We start from the raw sequence: 20,790 nt of genomic DNA, 5'->3' as shown, positions 1-20,790 counted from the left end.
TTTTTTTTTTTTTTTTTTTTTTTTTTTTTTTTTTTTTTTTTTTTTTTTTCATGAGTACACTGTTGTGAGCCACCATGTAGTTGCTGGGAATTGAATTCAGGACCTCTAGAAGAGCAGTCAGTGTTCTTAACTGCTAAGCCATCTCTCTGGCCCCTTTATTTTGTTTTTTTGAGAGCCTTGCTTACTATGTCACCCAGGCTGGCCTTGAACTCCTAGGCCATTCTCCAGCCTGGGCTTCCAGAATCAGGAATATTGGATTACTGTGCCTGACTTCAGATGCCACTTTTTAAACCACGCCTGTGGCCAGGTGTGGCGGTGCCTGCCTTTAATGCCAGTACTTGTGAGACAGAAGTTAGAGGCTAACAAATCGCTGTGAGTTCCAAGCCTGCCTGGGCTACATTGTGAGACTCTGACTCAAAAAAAAGAGAGAGAAAATATTTGGTGCTGGCACTAGGTTGTAATGCAGTGGACCATATTTCAGCTGGATTGGGGCCATCATCTTTAAAATTCAAGTCCTTTGGAAGGAACACTTCTCCAGAGTGGCTTAGTGACCAGCCTTCTGTGGGGTACTATCCCAGACCAGCCTTCTGTGGGGTACTATCCCAGACCAGCCTTCTGTGGGGTACTATCTCAGACCAGCCTTCTGTGGGGTACTATCTCAGACCAGCCTTCTGTGGGGTACTATCCCAGACCATCCTTCTGTGGGGTACTAGCACTTCTCCCTATTTTCTAGAAACTGGGGGTCCTGAGTGAGCAGAATACGTGTCCTGGAAGGCAGGAACCCAGAACCTGGAGAACCTTTAGCTCTGCCTCTGTCCTGGGGGTGAGAGGCAACAAAAGGGAGGTAGCAGGAGGGAGGTGCTGCCCCAAGTGAGTGCTGGCATCCAGGAGTGCACAGAACCCTGGCTTTTGAGTCAATAACTTTACCACTCTGTCCAGTGGAGATTGTGCTGGCCACCCCATAAAGCTGTACGGAGAATCCAGTGAGTAGGGGGTCACTCACCGTGGTGGTAGCACCCAACTCCGTCTTCCTCCTTAATTTGCAGCCTACCTGAAGGCAGTACATCTAGGAATTGCTTGCAACCCTTTGTGCCTTTAGGAGGCATTCATTCTCTGCTGAGGACCAGCCTGTCCCTAGCCTTGGGGCTTCCTGGGGGAGCGGAGCAGACAGGAGGAGGTTAGATTGAACAATGAAGTGTGAAAGGCAGCATGACCAGAAGGCCTGGGAGAGGCATCCTGGGGGCCTGGGAGAGGCAGAACCAGGCCTGGAGCCATGTGGACTTTATCCTGGGAAGTAGAGAGAACCTGGCCTGCCTGCCTCTCCCTGGGAAGGGCTCCAGGAGCTGCCGAAAGCTGGCCGCCCGGAGCTTGATACCACACCCACACCCCAGCAGAGCTGTCTGGCAGGTGGCAAGCCTAGCCTGCTGCTGCCCAGGCTCCGACTCACAGCCAGCTAGCTTTTGGGGGTGGGGGAGCATTCTGAGGACCAGCCCTAGGATTTCCTTCTCTATCTAATAGCACAGAAGCTGTGGGGAACCCAGTCTTAGGGTGGCTGTGTAGGTCCTCAGGTGAGTGACAAGAGGGTGCGGGGGACTGGGGATTGCAACACACATGTGTACTTGGAACCCACAACAGACCAAAGTACAAATACCACCAAAGGCCAACATGGTAGAGCAGTGGTTTTATTGGGGTTACTTACAGGAGTATGGGTGAGGGGTTACTTACAGTAGGAGCAGAAATAACTCAAAGTAAAGTCATATCACCAAAGCCCAGTCTAGAATGGGTGACAGCTCACAAAGTTGGGAGCCTGGAATGTACTGCACAGCATACAGGCAGCTCAGCGTGTTGGAGAGTGTCCTCTCCAAGTGACTCAGTTGGTCTAAACATCTTCCAGGCACCTCAGCTAGTTTTTGTTTCTTCTAGGTTTGGTCTTGGTCCTTGTTTTGTAACTTGGATACTCCTCACAATCTTCATTGTTTACTCTGGCAGGGAAAGGCTTAGTGAATCCAGTCAGTTTCAAGGACTTCCTGAAAGCTTTTTGAGTTGTTTACCTCTCTGCTTAAAGACGGTCCCTGTAGGATGGAATGTTTCAATCTCAGAGGAATCAGTTAAACATCAGAATATCAGGCAGGTCCAGTTAAAGTTATGGTAACCAAGCAGAGGCTCAGAGAAGTCTGCTGCCCAGGGTCTCACTCCATAGCTCAGAATAGCCTGGTGTTCTGCAGACATTTACCACCAGGCCCAGCTCTGTCTTCTGCGCTCCTGGGATTTGGGTTTGCAGGAAGCAGGCAGGGCTCTTTTAACTACTATGGCCCAAAGCTGCACACCCACAACTGACCATTGGATATTTTAAAAGTGGTCCCTAATTTACTCTTACAGCTCTCAGAGGGGACTCTGTTGCCAGTGTCCCCTCCTAGAGGAGAAACTGACGCCAGCTGAGGTAACCCAGGCTCCCCCATCATCACTGGCTAAGCTGGGACTTGAGCTGTCTCCTATCCCCATTACCAGAGGAAACAGGAAAATTGGAGCCCCAGTCTCCCAAAAAAAGCCCCAGAGAAAGCAAGCTGCTGACTGCCACCTACAGAGTTCCTTTTGTATACCAAGTCCTCAGTCCTCCCAGCAGGCCCCCACTTCCTAGATTGGGGCACTAAGGTGCAAAGAGTCCAGGCTGTTCTAAGACTCTAGTCTCGCCTACCAGCTGCACTGGGAACCTGAGACTGTTCGGCTGGACACCCGTTTGGTTTTAACAGGATCAGAGTTGTTTAGAGAGGGTGCCTGCTTAGGCTAAAGCCCTGGTCTCTAAAGCCACCCTATGGGGCAGCTCTCTTATGCTTGGTGTAGGGATGCAAAGACAGTCCTGGGTGACACAAGTCCAGTGGTAGTCCCTGGGTGGTCTGACTCAGCCCAGGGCGGTGTGGACCAATAAGATCACTGCCCCTGGTGGCTCCTCTGGGATAGGTGGCTGGTCCTCCAGAGAGTGACACCTCCCTCCCTTTTCCTGGTCAGGTGGTGAAGGTGAAGCCTAATGACAAGGATGCCAAGGTGAAGTACCAGGAGTGCAGCAAGATTGTGAAGCAGAAGGCCTTTGAGAGGGCCATTGCGGGGGATGAGCACAGACGCTCTGTCGTGGACTCTCTGGACATTGAAAGCATGAGTGAGTAGGCCTGGCTGTATACCCCTACACACTCAGCCCTGCTACACGTGGTGGGTAAAGGCAAGGTTTCAGAGGACATCTGAGAATGAAGGTGTCACCTACAACTGCTGTCTTCCTTAGCCCTCCCCCTCCATCTTAATCATAAGAGTGGGAACCCTTATGACTGAGCTCAGACTGCCAGGACTTTTCCTTTGTCACATCCTAACCGGTACCTTGCCTTAGCCCATTCCCTTCTGGTTAGGCTCAGGGTACATGGTGCCAAACGTGTTGGTTCCATTTCCCCACCATGTCTTATGAGTGAGGCGGCCATATTCATATTCATATTCACTGTCACCCTTGATTTTGCCTAATGGGGTGTGGACATTACCTGCCCTCCTCAGGTCTCGAAGAATTCAGGCATAAGGTTTGTAGTGCCATGCCTAAGCCTCCCCTGGGTTCCAGTACTCTGTGACAGTGCTTCACGGTTGGGAGGGGAGAAGGGAGCTGAGATGCGGGAGAAGAAACAACAGTGGGGTCATTGTGGCATCTGTTTCTCTTGACAAGAGCTGTGTCCTCTCTGTCCTGTCTTCCAGGTGACAGGTGGATCTGGGCACATGTGCAAGTCCAGGGTTTATGTGTATTGGGGCAGGGACATAAAGGATCACATTCTAGTCTAGGCTGGCCTGAAACTCACGATGGTCCTCCTGCCTCAGCTTTCCAATGCAGGACTCACCAAGCCGAGTCATCATGCCCGGTATCTCCCCTCCCTCATCGTAGCCAGCCAGTTCTTTGGGTGCTTGTTTTCTCTGCTGACCTGGCTCTGAGGAGAATGGTTCCCTGTCACAGTCAGATATCAAGAGCAATCTCTGGAGGCAGTGTCAGTGTTGAGTTTTGTCACAGCCCATTGGTAGTCAGTCCCCTGAGGTCACCAGCTCTTCAGGGAGTTCACTCACAGGACTGTCCCATGGCAACCAGCAGTCAAGCTGTACCTGAGGACGTGTCTAGACTCTCTCTGCAGTGCTGCAGCTCCCGTGGCCGTTCATTTCCTGCAGCCTGGGCCTTCTGGCATGTGTGCTGGAGAGACCTAGAAACTGCCGATGATCGTTGACCACTCCTGCTTTAGTGAGCTTCTCCAGCCTCCCTAGGTCTCTGCTTCAAGCAGACATCCTTTACCAGGCCAGTTTGCATTGCTCTCCTTCCTTACTCTACGTTGGCACAGGCACAGACAGGGGCCTCAACACCATCCAGTTGGCTGTACTGCTTCGCAGAGCTGTTCCCCAGTCAATACCCAGCTTCTTAGAGTCAGCCTTGAAGAGAGTTCCCCTGCTCCTGAGGGTCCCTCCCTGCTTTCCCAGGTACTGTGTGAGAAGCTTACAAGCACTGTCCCTCAAATGACTTACCTAGTCATCATGGAGTCTCAGGTTGTGCCCTTCAACACAAGGACAGCTTCAGTCAGTGTCCTACAGCAAGGTAGAGAAATCCCCCACATTGAATTGCTGTGGCCCAAGCCCCAATCAAGGCTGTGCCTGGGACTGCTGCGCAGAAATGTGCCCAGGCCAGCCCTTCTGTCCCTGCCACACATGACGTGGGCTTGGGTGGCTCGGGCAGCATGCTCAGTTAGTTACAGTTTTACATGTACACTTAGCCCTACCAGGAAGAGGACTGACGCCACAGCCTAGTGCGATACACTGTACATCCCACAGTGTGGCCAGCTGGAAGGGTCTGTCCATCACCCGTGTTGAGATATATCAGCCCCTGTGAACCTTTAAGACACCTGCTACCCCTCCTCCTTGCAGCCCTGCCTGCCAGTTTTTGAAGCCTTTTCTTTTATTCGATGTGTATGGGTTATTTTGCCAGTGTGTATGTGTATCTGTACATGACTTGTGTGCCTGGTGCCCTCAGAGATCGGAGGAGGGTATTGAGCCCCGGGCTTGGAGTTACCGGCAGTTTGAGCCGCTATGCAGATGATTAGAATTGAGCCTGGGACGCCCGCAAGAGCAACGAGTGCTCCTAACTGCTGAGCCACCTCTCCAACTCCAACCTTGTATATCAAGGGGTCTTGGGGATGTTTCTGTCCCCTCTAACCCTTTGATCCACTGCTGTTGGTCTCCAGGGTAGGGTGGGGTCAGTGAGCCAGAGCACCTACCTTTTATTTTAAAATCCCAGTTCTTTGTATTGTGAGTATGTCTGCTGCTCCAAGCAGTTTCTGACCAGATTTCTCACCATGACCTCTTAGAAATGTCAGACGTGTCCAAAAAGGGGTAAATAGAGCAAACTGTGGACTCTCTTAATGTTCAGGCTCTCCATCTGCACAGTGCCATAGAAGTCTTAGTTTCTTTTTCTGTTGCTATGATAAAATACAGGGACGCAAGGGAAAGAGGGTGTTGGCACACAGCTTAAGAGTACAGTCCATGCAGGGAAGCTGGGGCTACAGCAGCTAAAAGCACTGATCATGTTGCCTCCATTATAAGGAAGCAGAAAGATGAATGTGTGCAGCCACTGCTGTTCAGCTCCTTTTTCTTAACATGGGCTAGGGTTCTAGCCAGGGAGTGATGCCACCCACAGTGGGCAGGTCTTCCCACCTCAGTTAATCAAGAGAATCCTACAGACATAGCCAACTGCCCATCTCCTGGGTGATTCTGGACTCTGTCCGGTTGACAGTAACTAACACTATCTATCACACAGCCTGGTGTGTCCCTCTGCTCTGCACCGTTCTGAGCCAAAGCCTTTAGAACACACTGCAGTAAGACTCCTTGGAAAGCTGATAATGGGGTCACAGACAACCCCTTATCTCTAGGCCCTCTGCTCTCAGAAGTGTTTTTTTTAGTCTTCCCTCTGGCCCTTTCTTTCACTTTTGGTGACCAGAGGTCCTGGAGGTACTGTCTTGTTATCCCTATGTGACTTTCCCCTGGCTACTAATGGAGGCTAAAACATTGGTCTCAGGCCAGCATCAGACCCTACACTCTTTCTGCTGCAGTTTTACCCATCTTCGGAAACTTTGGCCAAGAGATTGAGAGGTTCAGGTTTTCTTAGTAGAGTGTAAAGCTGGCGCTTTTAGTGAGACCACGGCACGGCTGTAGCCCTGTACAGTGGGTGACCACATGGCCAGAAGTCATAGCCCTTACTTTCCCCTCTTACCTTGTTCCTTCCCCTACCACATTTCTGTGAGCCACAGCCATCCTAGCAGATCCCATTTGTAACACTAGTGCTGACGATGTCTTGGCAGAGCACGTGTGTTTTCCCCATCTCTTAGCAGTCAGCACAGACTCCTGGTCACCAAGACTGTATCCAGATTTCTCCCACCAATAACCAGACCCCCCAATCTGCACATTGCTTGGATTCAAATTGGTTCTGAAAAACTGAGGCATAGCCCCAAGCCACCAGTCCCCACTTTTGAAAAACATTAATTGACTATTATGTTGTGTGAGTATGTATGTATGTATGTGCATGTCATGGTGCTTGTGCAGAACCTGCCACCTCCACAGTGGTGCTTGTTCAAAGTTCCAGATTGGTTTTGACCATCTTCTGGACCACTGGGTGTGAATCAGGGCTCCCACAGTCTGCTCTTAAGAGGGTTCATTAGTTTGTCGAGTGACTCATAGAATTCACAAGGGTCCTTACCAGTCTGTTACACAATCTACAGATGAAAAGCTGCAGAGAGAGGGCACATGGGCATGAGAACTGCCCTCCAGCAACCTCCATGGTTCTGCTGCCTAGGTCCTAGACTCTGGGAGCTCCCAGAGACCTGCCTTTGCCTCAGAGTCTTTCTAGAGACTTCATTACGTAGGCATAGACACTGGGTTAAACCCTGGCCATTGCTTAACCCAGAGGAGCCAGGTGTTGGTGGAGAAGCCATATTTGAAGACCTGTCACCTAAGAGGTCTGGCCTAGCAAGCATGCCTGTCTCCCTCCCAGACACACGCATTCAGGGAGCTTGGGTTATCTAGGAGAAGTGGGTCTTCATCATTCAGGGTGCCCTCATCGTTTGTCCGGCCACAGTGGACCTTGACTTTGTGGAGCATGGTGCCCACCATTCCTTAGATGGGCACGTGACTAACGCTCCCCGTGCTATGTGCTGCTGAGGCACTGCACTAGGGAGGAGGGGTGGGTCATGTTCCGGTGTCACCCGAAGGTTAGCAGGTGCTCTGGACTCTGAATCTAAAGAGATTACTTAGCGGTCACCCCTTAGCCATTGCTAATTGAGTTTAGAATGTGGAGCAAAGGGAGGGGAACAACTCCCCAAAGGACAGTTGCCAAAGCAGGAAGCCACTGCTTAGAACTGGCCAGAGCCCAGGGATTGCAGGAGTTGTGGGCTGATCCTAAGATCCAGGGGCACCACAGTACCATGGGAAACTTCATTGCCCAGTCTCTTACCCCATCCCCGGAGACCAGGTCCCTTTCCTGCCCCTCCACGGCTAAAGCCCCTCACTGACCCCCTTGTCCATATACCAGCCATTGAAGATGAATACAGCGGGCCCAAGCTTGAGGACGGCAAAGTGACAATCACCTTCATGAAAGACCTCATGCAGTGGTACAAGGAGCAGAAGAAACTGCACCGGAAGTGCGCCTACCAGGTAACACCCACTCCTGTGCCACACACACCTGGGACCCGGGAATGGGCCTCCCATTGCCAGCCCTCCTAGGCCAGGGTGGTGTGCTGGGCACCATGCTGAGAGCTACACTGACCTCATCTGATACCACAGCACTTGGGCAGAGTGTCAGGCAGAGCTCAGCTTCAGGAAGCAGAAGACAGGAATTCTTGAAGAGTGGTTGACTTAAGTTGGGGACAGGAGTAAGAGAGGACGTGCATGGTCTAGACAGGTTTCTGTGACAGAACTAGACACATGTGTTGCTCTCCTGTGATGAGGTCACAGCCTGCCAGTGGTCACTACCTTCCCCTGGTGCTTAGCCCTAACAGAAGCCCGAACAGCCATAACCCTACTGCTCCACGGAGGGGCTGCTTGTCACTCTGTGGTGTGATTCCTTCAGGATTTTTTTTTAAAGATTTATTTATTTTATGTATGTGAGTACATTGTCGCTGTCTTCAGACACACCAGAAGAGGCTATCAGGTGGTTGAGAATCACCATGTGGTTGCTGGGAATTGAACTCAGGACCTCTGGAAGAGCAGTCGGTGCTTTTCACTGCTGAGCCATGTCTTAAGCCCCTGATGATGCTGTTTAAATGACACATAGGCCAGATCGGATCACCACTTGAGGGCCACCTCTCTTGTCCCTGGGTAGCACCCAGTAGTCCAGGCCTTCGCAGTAGTTCCAGGGCAGCTGAGGCTTTCTGTGGGCCCCTGACGGGGATCAGCTTGTGCTCCCGCCCCACAGCCACACTTACAGTCTGATCCGTCTTGCAGATCCTAGTACAGGTGAAGGAAGTCCTCTGCAAGCTAAGCACGCTCGTGGAGACGACGCTGAAAGAGGTGCGCCTTGGGCTGTAGGTGCAGGGTGGAGGGGTGCATGTGGTCCCGGCAGGGCAGCAGTCGGGAGGTCCCCCAGCTCAGGACCTCAGAAACCCACCTGAGCGTCCCTCCCTCCTCTCTGTACCTGACACCCCTCCCACTTGTCTGCCTTCCTCATTGCTGTGTCCCTCCCATTGTGTCTTGCATGAATTTTCTTGGTCTGTTGTGACCTCTCACCCTTCATTCCCCTCTGCCCCCTCCCCACAATTCTCTCTGGGCCCCTCCCTCTCCGGTGGCCTCTTTTCTTTCAGACAGAGAAGATTACAGTGTGCGGGGACACCCATGGCCAGTTCTATGACCTCCTCAACATATTTGAGCTCAACGGTTTACCCTCAGAGACCAACCCCTATGTATCCTCAGCGCTATCCCATATCGACAGGGGGACCCTGCCAGGGAAGAACATAGGGACCTCATCTTACTGATACCGAGTCACCTGTAGGCCCCACCCCGCTTCTCTCTCACCTGCTACAAGGTACCACACAGGCAGCGCTTAGCCTGCACATCTGTCCACCCAGCCCTTCCACCCAGCAGGCCATCTGTCCTGTCCTTCATCTGTACCATGGGGTGATAGGGTCTCCTCACAGGGTTGTTGTGGGTGGTGAGCAGGGTGCTGTTTTGTCTTGGGTTTTTGTTTTGTTTTGTTTTGGGCTCTCCTGCTGGTCTTGAGCTTCCAGCCTCCCATCCCCTTCATGCTGGGATTGTAGACATGGGCCACTATACCCAGCTGATTCAATGCTGGACATGAAACCCAAGGCTTTGTTGTGTTCAGCATCCTCTCCACCCACTGAGCCACACCCCAACCTTTTCACATGTTTAACATGGGATAGTTTCTGTGTAGGGTTCCTAGGCTCTGTGCTTTTGGGAGGTAGGACCTGTCCCCTGTAGTTTGAGGACTGCTCTTAGGGAACAGCTGGCTGCCTAGGCTCTGCCATTGGCTTCCCCAAGGCGGGTGAGGTTGTGTCCTTGCGGCCATCCTGGGGAGGGAGCTTCAGTTCAAAGGCAGGCCAGGGATACACCCCCTATGGAGAGAACTGACAGGAGCCTTGGAGCCCAGGGAACAGGACTGACTGCCCTCCTGGCCCATCTGCCATCTGAACCACAGTTTCCTTAACAAGAAAGATATTTAATGGCGACTTTGTGGACCGTGGTTCCTTCTCCGTTGAAGTAATCCTCACCCTCTTCGGCTTTAAGCTCCTGTATCCAGATCATTTCCATCTCCTTCGAGGTGAGGGGGGTTTCTCTCTCTCTCTCTCCTGGGCTTCTGCCTTCCATCTGTAAAGCCTAGAGTAGTATAGCCATGCACTTGGTGGATCCAGCAAGCCTGTACACCGTGGGGCCACCATGTAAGGGTGAGCAGGTTGTGCACTGCCCCAGCAGCACCACAAGAGGTGCAGCACTTGCCATGGGCAGCTCAGTGTGGCATTCAGTGTGCCCTTTGCTGACAGATGCCAGACAGAAGGTTCAAGGACAAAAGGTGCCTTTCTCTAGTTCACACACTGCAGTGTGAACAGCCCCCTGGGGACACTAATCTAAGCACAGAGGTCCATCTGAGTAGCGAGCTGGGCACTCATTATCAAGGTGCAGTGCCATCTTATCCCCAGGTCTGTACCTGAGATTACCAGGTAGGTATATAATAAATAAACTGGAGGCTGAGGGTCCTCTCTTGTTCCTCTGTTATGGCCAGGCAACCACGAGACAGACAACATGAACCAGATCTATGGGTTCGAGGGCGAGGTGAAGGCCAAGTACACAGCCCAGATGTACGAGCTCTTCAGCGAGGTGTTCGAGTGGCTTCCACTGGCACAGTGTATCAATGGCAAAGTGCTGGTGAGGAGTCTCAGGCCTCTCACACCATGCAGCAACACGCTGGGGGGAGGGGTGTGGGATGGGGGGCTGGAGGGGGCTCCTTCCCTCACAGAGGCATGTGCTTCCCCTAGATCATGCATGGAGGCCTGTTCAGCGAAGATGGTGTCACTCTGGATGACATCCGAAAGATTGAACGGAATCGGCAGCCCCCAGACTCAGGTGAGTGGACCCAGGCACAGAGAGGAGTGCCTGGACCCACACAGACCTTATGTGGATTTCCCACCTGCAACCTGAATGCGTGGGACTGTTGGCTGGGAACATCAGAGTCTTTGACTCACACTTGTCATTCATTCACTGACTTCTCTCACCCCAGAACGAGGAATTAAGGCACCTGTTAAAGTCCCAGAGACTGTGTCATTGAGGACATGGATGATGTGGGTGAAATGAACTCTGGGGGGTGGTAACATTTGAGCTGACACTAGAGAGGCAGTGGTGTGGCCAATTCAGGGGACAGCAGGGACTGATGGGGTGGGGTGACTAGAGCTGGCCTTCAGAGGTTCCTACTAGACATAAGGCCTGAAGCCATGTCCTGAGAGCTACAGACCTTGGTAGGAACATGGGGTTTGCTGCTGGGGCAGTGGAGAGCCACAGGAGGCTTTGGACGAGAAGAGAGCCTGCTTTTAAACTGGAGTGGTGAATGTTCCATCCAGCAGCAGGCTTATAATGGATAGATTGAGAGATACAGGAAATCTGGGCCCAGCTCAACACACCCCTATGCGGCCCACTGTTCTTCCCACCAAGCTGTACTGTGGAGGAGGCATGAGTCTGGTGAAGCTTGGGAGCAGCTAAGTCTCTGACACCCTTCCCTTCTCCTGTAGGTCCCATGTGTGACCTGCTGTGGTCAGATCCCCAACCACAGGTGAGCTGGGTGTCTGGCTGTGGGTTTGGACGGGGAGGGGGTGGAGCCAGGCCCTCATTTACCCTGAGTCTCTTGTTCCCTTGCTCCTACCAGAATGGGCGCTCCGTCAGCAAGCGTGGCGTGAGTTGCCAGTTTGGGCCTGATGTCACCAAGGCCTTCCTGGAGGAGAATCAACTGGACTATATCATCCGCAGCCATGAAGTCAAAGCTGAGGGCTACGAGGTGGCCCATGGTGGCCGCTGTGTCACCGTCTTCTCTGCCCCCAACTATTGGTACGTCTCTCCCACTTTTTGCCCAAGCCACAGGGTTTATTCTGTGTGGATTATGAATGTATGGCTTTTGAGACTAGTCCAGTCTGGTGTCAGACTAACAGCGTGTTTGTTGTCTTGGCCTCCCTGATAGTGGGACTGCCGGCATGAGCCACCATGGCAGGTTTTGGTTTTGGAGGGAAACTTCCACCACAGGAAGGACACCTAAGAGTGGATACGTGGAAGTATAATGAACACTCGTGGGCCTTCTGCTGCTCCCCAACCCCAGGTATTAGGTCCTCCTTGGAGCAAGGCCTTTCCATCCAAGTCCACTCTCTCCTCTCAGTATCTGTAGAGGAAGCCAGGACTCAGGGCCGTATGGGCTTGTGTTCCTGGATGTGACCTGATGGTGTCATGTCACTCTGTCCTTGTACTATATACATAACTCTAGTGCTAGGGTAGTGTGAGGTCAGGTCTCCAGGCTCTCCCACTGCCTCTTCCTGCCTCTGCTTCCCCCACCTTTCTGTGGCTTTCCTCCAGCCCTTCAATGTAGTGTCTTTGGCACCACCATCCCTCCCTCCCCTGTTTCCCACCGTTTCCCAGTCTCCAGCCCCAACCACACAAGCCCCTCTGCTCCTGCTCCTACAGTGACCAGATGGGAAACAAAGCCTCCTACATCCACCTCCAGGGCTCCGACCTGCGGCCCCAGTTCCACCAATTCACAGCAGTGGTGAGTGACCTGGGACAGGGCACTGCCTGGGCGGGTGGGGGCTTTGTATGGGCAAGTCCCCTGACTGTCCTTCTCCTGTCCCCGCTGCAGCCTCACCCCAATGTCAAGCCCATGGCATACGCCAACACGCTTCTGCAGCTAGGAATGATGTGAGGCTGTCTACAGCAGTAAGCCAGGACTTGCCCAGCTGGATGGCCCTGCCTTCAGCCTGCTGCCCCGCCCCAGGGCAACGTTGGACCCCCTTTTACTTTGTAAAGTTTGTATTTATTCCCCCTTTAGGTTGCAGAGGGGGTGGGGGCAGCGTGGGGCAGCAGACGACAGGCTCCCTGGTCAGAGAAAGGAGTTGAGACTGGAGGTAGGGCACAGCCTGGGCATTTGGAGGAAGGCCAGCCTGGGTAGGGGTGGGGCCAAGAGGATGTCTTGCCCCTTCACCTGCATGGCTCCTCCCCTGGTAAAGCAATAGGACCCTGCCATAAGAAGACCCCAAAAGAGGGTCATCAGGGAGGCCTCCTCCTGGTAGCCTCAGGGTGGGGCAAGGCTGGGGCCCACCCCCAGCTATTTTGTGTTCTGTAATTAACTATGTTAAAATAAAATAAAGTCATTATTGTAAGTCAAACCTCATCTCGATCCCACATCGGTGTGTGTCCACCATGTACGAGCCCCTCCAGGGTGGGTACAGTTTGGTTCTGGATGCCCCTCAGTGATGTGGACATCACGTGAGACAAGAGTCAGCACAGAAGTATCATCAGACCCCTGAGACCTGTGCAGGCTGCAGGCTGACCTCAGACCCCTTCAGAAGCCTCTGTCATAGCCAAGCTTTGCGAGGGAGCAGCACAGTGGGCGGAGCATGCGGAGCCTTCTGAACCCTCATCTCCCAGCAGCGCTGCAGAGCCTTCATGCTCAATGCTCTGGGCTCCTGGAGCTGTTCTCAGCAGGGACAGTGCTCAGCAACTATTCTGCTGTGCTCTAGGCTAGTGGGGCAAACAAGGATTGGGCTGCCCGGAGAACTAGTCGGCCTGAGAAGCTGCTGTTTCTCCGCCTGGGAGTCCTCCATTGCTCCTGTTGGTTGAGAGGCCCTGAGCCTTCAGTTCAGTAGTGCTTGAGGAATTCCAGAATCCTATAACTGAGAATGTGGCCAGCAGGTGTGGCTGGTGTTTATTTCCAAGCTGGAAGGTGGATTATACTCAACCTCTCAGAAAATTCCATAGTCCCCGGTGCTCTGTGCAAACCCCTAGCAGCCTGTAGGACTGCCTCTGTCTATAGGTGGACTGCACCATACACCAGGTGAAAGAGCAAGTTCAGAATGAGGGTTAGGGCAGGAGTGTGGGGATACAGGCACTTGAAGAGGCAGAAGCAGGAAAATCAGAAGTTAAAGGTCATCCTCAGCTACACAGCGAGTTCAGGCCAGCCTGGTTTAACTCTACAAAGCAAAAGTTGGGAAGGTGCCACTCAGGCCTGGGACTCCAGGTCTGACTCACTGTCACCCCCTACTGTTGCTGGCGGAGTAAATAATTTCTAGACTGAAACCAAGTTGTAGGGAATGGACTTGGCTCTACCCATCCATGCACAGTGGTTAAATGTGCCAGGGTCCCCTGGGTCACTCAGGCAGAGAAACAGTTCTTTCTGGGTGTGTGACATGGGCCTAGAACGACTTGTGGGAGGAATGAAGGTCCTGGGGACAAAAGGTGACCTGCATCCCTAAGTCCCTGCCAGACAAGACAAGAATCCACCACCAGGTGGTGCTCCAGGACCACAGCTAAAAACCTACCAAAGATGGATGACACTTCTCAGGGCACAAGCATGCAGGGTGGAGGTGGAGTAGCGTGTCAGGGCCCATCCACCTTTGAGATGGGAAGAGGGAAGTTTATCCCTGTTACAAACCCAGCTACAGAGCTTTAAGCAGAATAGAGCATCACTGGTGAGACAGCTCCAGCTAGCCAGGGAACCCTGACCCAGGCTGCTCAGAAACTTCCCATGTAGTGGAGGATGACTCGGAACTTCTGATCCTACTATATCTGCCTCCAGCGTGCTGGTGCTAAAGGCATGCGCCACTAAGCCTGGATTTGTGGTAGCAAGATAGCAACAACTAGGCTACATCCCAGTCCTAGATGCTCTTACTGGGAGCATTTTTACAGATGGGGAAATTGGTTCAGAGAGGGTAGATGACTCGGCAAGAGTCACACAGCCCTGAAATAGGAACCCAGTTTGACTCGTCTGATGATGGACCTCTCTTGCTGCTCCTAAACTTGAGAAAGGGAAATGTGGTTATGGGGAATAAGAACCAGAAAGCAGTCAGGTGAGCGTGGATGCTTCCTGCCTAGTCTTGAAGTGGTCCCTGCACACACCCTCCCCCTATGGTGGTCATGGTCAAGGGTAATGTGGGAAGAAAAAAAAATAGCTGCTGGTTAATCTTGACTGGCCAGGGACAGCAAAGAATAGGAGAGTGCAAGGGACTCTACGGGTCTCCTCACCACACCTCCTTCTTTAAGGATGGCTAAGAGACTGATTTCAGATGTGTACAGGCCTCAGAAAGAGGATGGAGTGGGGCTAGATGGCAGGGGTGAAGCCAGGAAGCGCCTCCAAAGACCCATCACCACCACCTCCTAACTCCTGTTTCCCAGGCGGTTCTCAGCCTTCCTTTCTCAGCCTGGGCCTGGGAGCCTGGGAGCCTGGCCTCTTTCACTTTACTCTTGTGACAGTGAGTGGCAGCCAAACTGGTTCAGATGGAAACTGAAAAGCTTGGAACTATACCTCTGAGATGGATCCTCTGCCTAGAATCCCCCCAGTGAGGGGCTGGGGGTGTGGCTCAGTGGTAGAACCCCTGCCTAAAATCCCCCAGCATCTGGTGAGGCCCTAAGGTGTGGTTTCATAGTAAATCACTTGTCTGACATGCATAATGACCCTGGGTTCCACTTTGAAGTCAATAGCTTCATCTTTTAAAAACCAAGGGAGGTCAGGACCATAGGGAAATGCAATTAGATGTGTAATCAGTCTTAGGATAATGTTCAGAAATGGGCAATATTAATGTGCTCTTAGTGCAGGATTTTCTGTCATTTTTGTATTATTTATTCATTCATTATTTTAACAGTGTCTCATAATAGCCCAGGCTGGCCTCAAACTCACTCTGTACCCTCCCTTGCAATCCTGATCCTCCTGCATCATTTGTTGCCATACCAGACTATGTCCTTTGATGGCAAAGGTGTCCCCCATCATGCTCTTGGCCAGGCCCACCTGAGAGCCAGTGGTTTCAATCAGTCTGAGATAGACAGACGTGGTCTCCAAGTCCCCCTCATCCTATTAACTCATCAGTGCCATGCACTCATCAGAGGTGTCACCTACAACAGCAAGGAGAGAAGAATAATAATTGCTACTTAGCCTGTGGGTTCCTGTGATTTCACCCGCACCTGGGACAGGTGCCTGGGGAGGCCAGTGCATAAAGCACATAGGATGGCCTAGAGCTGGAGTTACAGGTGATTGTAAGCCTCTAGATATAGACACTTAGGAGCTGAATGTAGATCCTCTGCAGGAGCAGCACAGCACTGAACTCCAGTCCTCACCCAGCCTCCCGTGTGCCAGAATCACAGATCTGCTTCATGGACCAAGTTTTATTTGTTTACTTATCTGTTTGTCTATGTATTTATCCATGCAGGGTATAGATATATCCATACTTTATCACCTGGGTAAGGCTGGCCTCCAACTCTTAAGCTCAAGTAATTCTCCTGCCTCAGTCCCTGCAGTAGCTGGGTACCATTATGTTAGCTAAAATGTGATTTTTAAAATCAAGCAATAGGAAGTGAGGGGGTGGTAGTCCAGGTTCTGAGTTGCTTCCTTGCCGGTCTTCATTTCACTCCATAGGGAAGTGGGGCGATAGCACGAGGGAAGGGAGTTTCACCCCATTTCCCACATGACAAAGCTTGGAGAGGCTAGGAGTTCAAGCTCCACAGTGTCCTACTCCAGGGCTCCTGGCATAACCGCCCCAGCCAGAAAGAGGGTTTGAGTAGTACCTGCTACGCCCAGTCCCCAAATTCATAGTTTGGGACTGTGGCTTCAAATTCATTTATCTGGAATTGTCCCAACTTGGTCATGACTGCTGGTCACAGGACGTCCTGAGATGTCCATGTTCTATAGCTGTCTAGAATGGCAGCCCTCAAACCCAAACCAGCTGCAACCCAGAAGCCTGAGCTGCACTTCTGTCTATGGCCACCAGGTGGCGATCTAATCTGACACGTCCAAATTACAAATTAGTGACTGAGCTGCTTGACTGGACTGGGTGCCCAGGGCATGTTCAACATCTAACAGTACCAAAGCTATGCCTGGCCCCTCTGCATGCCAGGCTGAATTCAGGAATCCGCCTAGCAGAAGTCCCTCGCAAGCCTGAGAATCTGGCTCAGTTAGTAGAGTGTTGGCCTCGCATCCTTGAAGCACCGAGCCTGATCCCCCCCCTCCTCCCACCCCAGCACCACATAACCCTGGCATGGTGGTGCACACCTGCTATCTCAGCACATAATAGGCAAAGACTGGAGGATCCAGAGCTAAAGGTGGTCCTCCACAGCATCGGGAGCTCCAGGCAAGCCAGGGCTGCAGGAGACCCTGTCTTTAAAACAACAAAAACCCTGGGTTGACAATTTAAAGAGATAATAATATCCTTATCCAGTTGGTCCAGGGCAGTGTAAGGGTTCCTCTCCTCTCACATCTGGTCCTCTCTGGATGTTCCTGCTAGATAAGGAAGGGAAGAGAATGTCATGTCCACTCAAGGGAGGGACAAGCTGAAGGTCACACTGACCTAGGCTTGTCCAAGTTTCAAGACTATTCAGAAAGGCTATAATGCCCAGGAAAAGGGGTGAGATTTTTTTTTTTTTTTTTTTTTTTGAGTGTTATTCCAGTCTGTGGCTGTCTTCTGGGTTTCGGTGGCATTGCATATATCTACAGCGTGTCTGACAGCATGGCTGTCATTTGTAAGTGTGGTGGAATGTGTGTGGCAAGGAACAGAGGGTTTCCTGGCATGCGCAGGAGCCTGGCGGGTCTGAGCCAGAGTGTGAATGAATACTGCATATGTGTGTCCACAAACTTACGGACATTTCTGGGGGAGGCTACTAGTGCGTTTGTATAGGGGCTTACCATTTGTGCCTGTACCTGTATCTTTGTGGGTTCAGTGTGTGTGTGTGTGTGTGTGTGTGTGAAAGCCGTGTCACAAAGTCCCTCCTTGGACTCCAATATTATCCCTAAAGCCCACTGAGCTGCAGGCCCTGTGAGGGAAGCTGAACAGTCACTAGGTGGCACCATCTACTGATGTTTTTCCTTTTACCTCCCAGTGGCTGTGAACAACTGCAAGGACCACCCCTGACCTCTACCCCTAATCTGGTCATCCCAGACAACCCCAGCCCCTGCCAAAACCACTCCTCCAGGTGGAGTCCATATTCTGGACAGACTGAGCTATAAGGAAACAAGCCTTGTCCATGAACAACAGCACAGGGGCTATAGAAAGGCCACACTGAACCGTGTGGAACAGAGCAGGGAAGGGAAAAGTGGATATACAAAGGTGCATAATTCGGGGCTGGTGAGATGGCTCAGTGGGTAAGAGCACCCGACTGCTCTTCCAAAGGTCCTGAGTTCAAATCCCAGCAACCACATGGTGGCTCACAACCATCCATAACAAGATCTGACGCCCTCTTCTGGAGTGTCTGAAGACAGCTACAGTGTACTTACATATAATAAATAAATAAATCTTTACAAAGGTGCATAATAGAGCATCTACCTAGAATCCCCCAGTGAAGGGCTGGGGGCGTGGCTCAGTGGCAGAGCATCTACCTAGCATGGGAAAGCCTGTTTTCTCCCCAGATGTCTTCCCACTGGGGGGCGGGGGGAGAATTAGGGCTGCTGGGACATAATTCTTCCGTTAATGAGCACTGGACTGCTCTTTTCCACTAATGCTCGTTGCCCCTGCTGACGTCTACAGAGACTGTGTGTGTACATTTATTCTCTTTCTCTGCTGCCAAGCATCAAAAAACATGTCCACCTTCCTTCCCTGAGGCCCTCAGCAGGCCAGGATCTGGTTCTAAGAAGCACTTGTGCACACTATTTCCCCCCTTTGAGCACACTTCTAATCTAACAGCTTTTTAACACATCCAGTGGCAAGAGCATCGCAGATGTCTGTGGGCTCACTCAAACAGACAGAAGGGAGTGGCGAGCTGGTTCACAGGTAAAGGCCGTTGCTGCCAAGCCTGATGACCTGAGTTTGATTCCCCAGAATCCACATGGTACAAGAGAACCATTTCCAGCAAGTTGTCTTCTAACTTACACACAGGGGCGGGTGTGTGTGTGTGTGTGTGTGTGTGTGCACTGGAGGCTGAGCAAGGTGGCACACACTTGCAATCCCAGCATTCAGAAAGCAGAATACATTTGAGGTTATATAGGAGACCCTCTCTCAGAAAATAGACAACAAAAAGACTTCACGGTCAAGGGCCACACAGCTGTCTCGGACTAAGTCACGTTTAACATCAGGGGTCCCCAACGCAAGACCCTGCGTGCATTTCCCTGCTGGGTCATCCTTTCTCTTTTTTTTTTTTCAGATTGTTTTTCTGTGTGTTCAGGCTGCAATGTATGTCTGTGTATCATGTATGTACCTGGTGAGGGAAGACCAGAGAAGGGAATCAGATCCCCTGGAACGAGAGCTACACGTGGCTGTGAGCCACCATGTAGGTGCTGGGAATCAAACCCAGGTCCTCTGCAAGAGCAGCCCCTTACCCGCCAAACCACCCCTCCTGCACCTCACTCCTTGTGGGTTTTCTGTGCCTTCTCACCAAGACCAGTCTGGTATGTGAAGCCCACAGGCCCTTAGCAGCCTAAACATGGCAGGCAAAGTGACAAGGTGAAGCAAAGGGTCATCGTCCTTGAGCCAGACAAGTCACCCCAACACTGTCCATTGCCACCTCGGAAATAAGAAACCACCTTGCACACATTTTTATTTGCATATCAACTTGAGTTTTCTCTTTAAGTGCAAAAAGGCCATCAATCAAAGTAAGTTTCGGACAGAAGAAAAAGGGCAGACTGCCCCCCTCTCCCCTCCTCCACCCATTTCCCTTTGCCAGGCTGTGAGCACTTAAAATACATAAGAAGTTAAAATACCACCCAGGCTGCCAGGCTCCACGGGCTTATGTCTTTCATTCTTTAAGATGCTATATTTAGTATTAAAAAAAAAAATCAATGTATAAAAAAAATTAAGTGTTTCTATAGCCATACCACCCTGAACACACAATCTCATCACATAAAAACAAGATGATATAGCAGGCCACTGGAAGATGGGCCTGGTGGCATATGCCTTCAGTCCTAGCAGAGGCAGCCATCCAGATCTGTGAGTTCAAGGCCAGCCTGGTCTACATGCTGAGTTCCAGGCCAGCCGGGGCTAGATAGAGAGACCCTGTCTCAAACAACACAAAACAAAAGAGGGTCACTGGAGCCAGATGTAGTGGCACACACCCGTAACCCTAGTGCTCTGGACGCTAAGGTAGACCTCTACGGTGAGTTTGAGGCCAATCATATATGGAGCACCAGGCCATCAGGGCTACATAACAAGACTGTCTCAAATAAAAAATAGAGACAGGAAAGAAAAAGAGAGGGGAAAGGGAAAGGGAGGGAGAGGAGAGGGTACAGAATGAGGGTGGAAAGGGGAGAAAGGTGTGGACAGTGCTGCCTGCCCCACCCCCAACCCCCCCACAGCCTCCATTTTCAAACATGGAGAGAGAAGGAGCCTGAAAAAGAGAGGGGCATCCTAGCAGCTAACAAGGGCAGGCAGGGGGCAGGGGCACTGGGTTTCCCTTACAGCTGCTCTTCTTGCTCTCTGTGTTCCACTTCTGCTCTGATGTCAGCCCTTAGCACCCGGAGGCTCCTGGCCTCACCTGCCCTGGGGACTCTCTTGGGCAGGGTTGGCAACCTGGGAGTATGCCAGAAGACTCTCCTGCGCATGCAAAACCATGAGAAGCGTCCCGGGGTCTGGAACCTCACTGTCTTTACCTGTTTCAGGGACCTAGATCCTGAACCAGCTGAGGCTTCCTGTATAGCCTGAGGCCCAGCTTCCTCCCTCTGATCACGGAGGATCCCTGCCCTATGGTCAGCTAGGACCTCCACCCTCTGATTTTCTGTAGCACCAGTTCTTTGGTTAGCTGGGCCCTCTGCCCTCTGACTATCTATGGCTTCTGGCCTTTGGTCAGGTGGGATTCCTGCCCTGAGATTAACTGCAGCCTCTACCCTCAGATTAGCTTCAGCCTCTACCCTCGGATTAGCTGCAGCCTCTGCCTTTGGACTAGTTGCAGCCTCTGCCCTTGGATCAGCTGCAGCCTCTGCCCTTGGATCAGCTGCAGCCTCTGCCCTTGGACTAGCTGCAGCCTCTGCTTTTGGACTAGCTGCAGCTTCTACTCTTGGATCAGCTGCAGCCTCTGCCCTTGGATCAGCTGCAGCCTCTGCCTTTGGACTAGCTGCATCCTCTGCCC

General features: G+C 51.9%; 2 protein-coding genes across 2 annotated transcripts in view; one reads left to right on the top strand and one right to left on the bottom strand.

Moving 5' to 3' along the window:
• The window catches only part of Ppp5c (protein phosphatase 5 catalytic subunit), a 22,942-nt gene extending 10,013 nt beyond the window's left edge, over window positions 1–12,929 (top strand). Inside the window, exons 3-13 of the mRNA XM_021218809.2 lie at window positions 3,007–3,154; window positions 7,586–7,707; window positions 8,497–8,562; window positions 8,853–8,951; window positions 9,721–9,826; window positions 10,286–10,428; window positions 10,539–10,626; window positions 11,286–11,326; window positions 11,420–11,598; window positions 12,223–12,304; window positions 12,395–12,929. Of these exons, the coding sequence (XP_021074468.1) occupies window positions 3,007–3,154; window positions 7,586–7,707; window positions 8,497–8,562; window positions 8,853–8,951; window positions 9,721–9,826; window positions 10,286–10,428; window positions 10,539–10,626; window positions 11,286–11,326; window positions 11,420–11,598; window positions 12,223–12,304; window positions 12,395–12,457 (1,137 nt within the window). The 3' untranslated portion in view covers window positions 12,458–12,929. The remainder of the gene's footprint in view (window positions 1–3,006; window positions 3,155–7,585; window positions 7,708–8,496; window positions 8,563–8,852; window positions 8,952–9,720; window positions 9,827–10,285; window positions 10,429–10,538; window positions 10,627–11,285; window positions 11,327–11,419; window positions 11,599–12,222; window positions 12,305–12,394) is intronic.
• Window positions 12,930–19,965: 7,036 nt separating this feature from the next.
• The window catches only part of Ccdc8 (coiled-coil domain containing 8), a 2,788-nt gene continuing 1,963 nt past the window's right edge, over window positions 19,966–20,790 (bottom strand). Inside the window, exon 2 of the mRNA XM_029531665.1 lies at window positions 19,966–20,782. Coding sequence (XP_029387525.1) covers window positions 20,120–20,782 — 663 coding nt within the window. The 3' untranslated portion in view covers window positions 19,966–20,119. The remainder of the gene's footprint in view (window positions 20,783–20,790) is intronic.

Source organism: Mus pahari, chromosome 19, assembly GCF_900095145.1.
Source record: "Mus pahari chromosome 19, PAHARI_EIJ_v1.1, whole genome shotgun sequence".
NCBI lineage: Eukaryota > Metazoa > Chordata > Mammalia > Rodentia > Muridae > Mus > Mus pahari.
The sequence above is the reverse complement of the archived record's forward strand: the minus strand, read 5'-3'. Positions and strand labels throughout refer to the sequence as shown.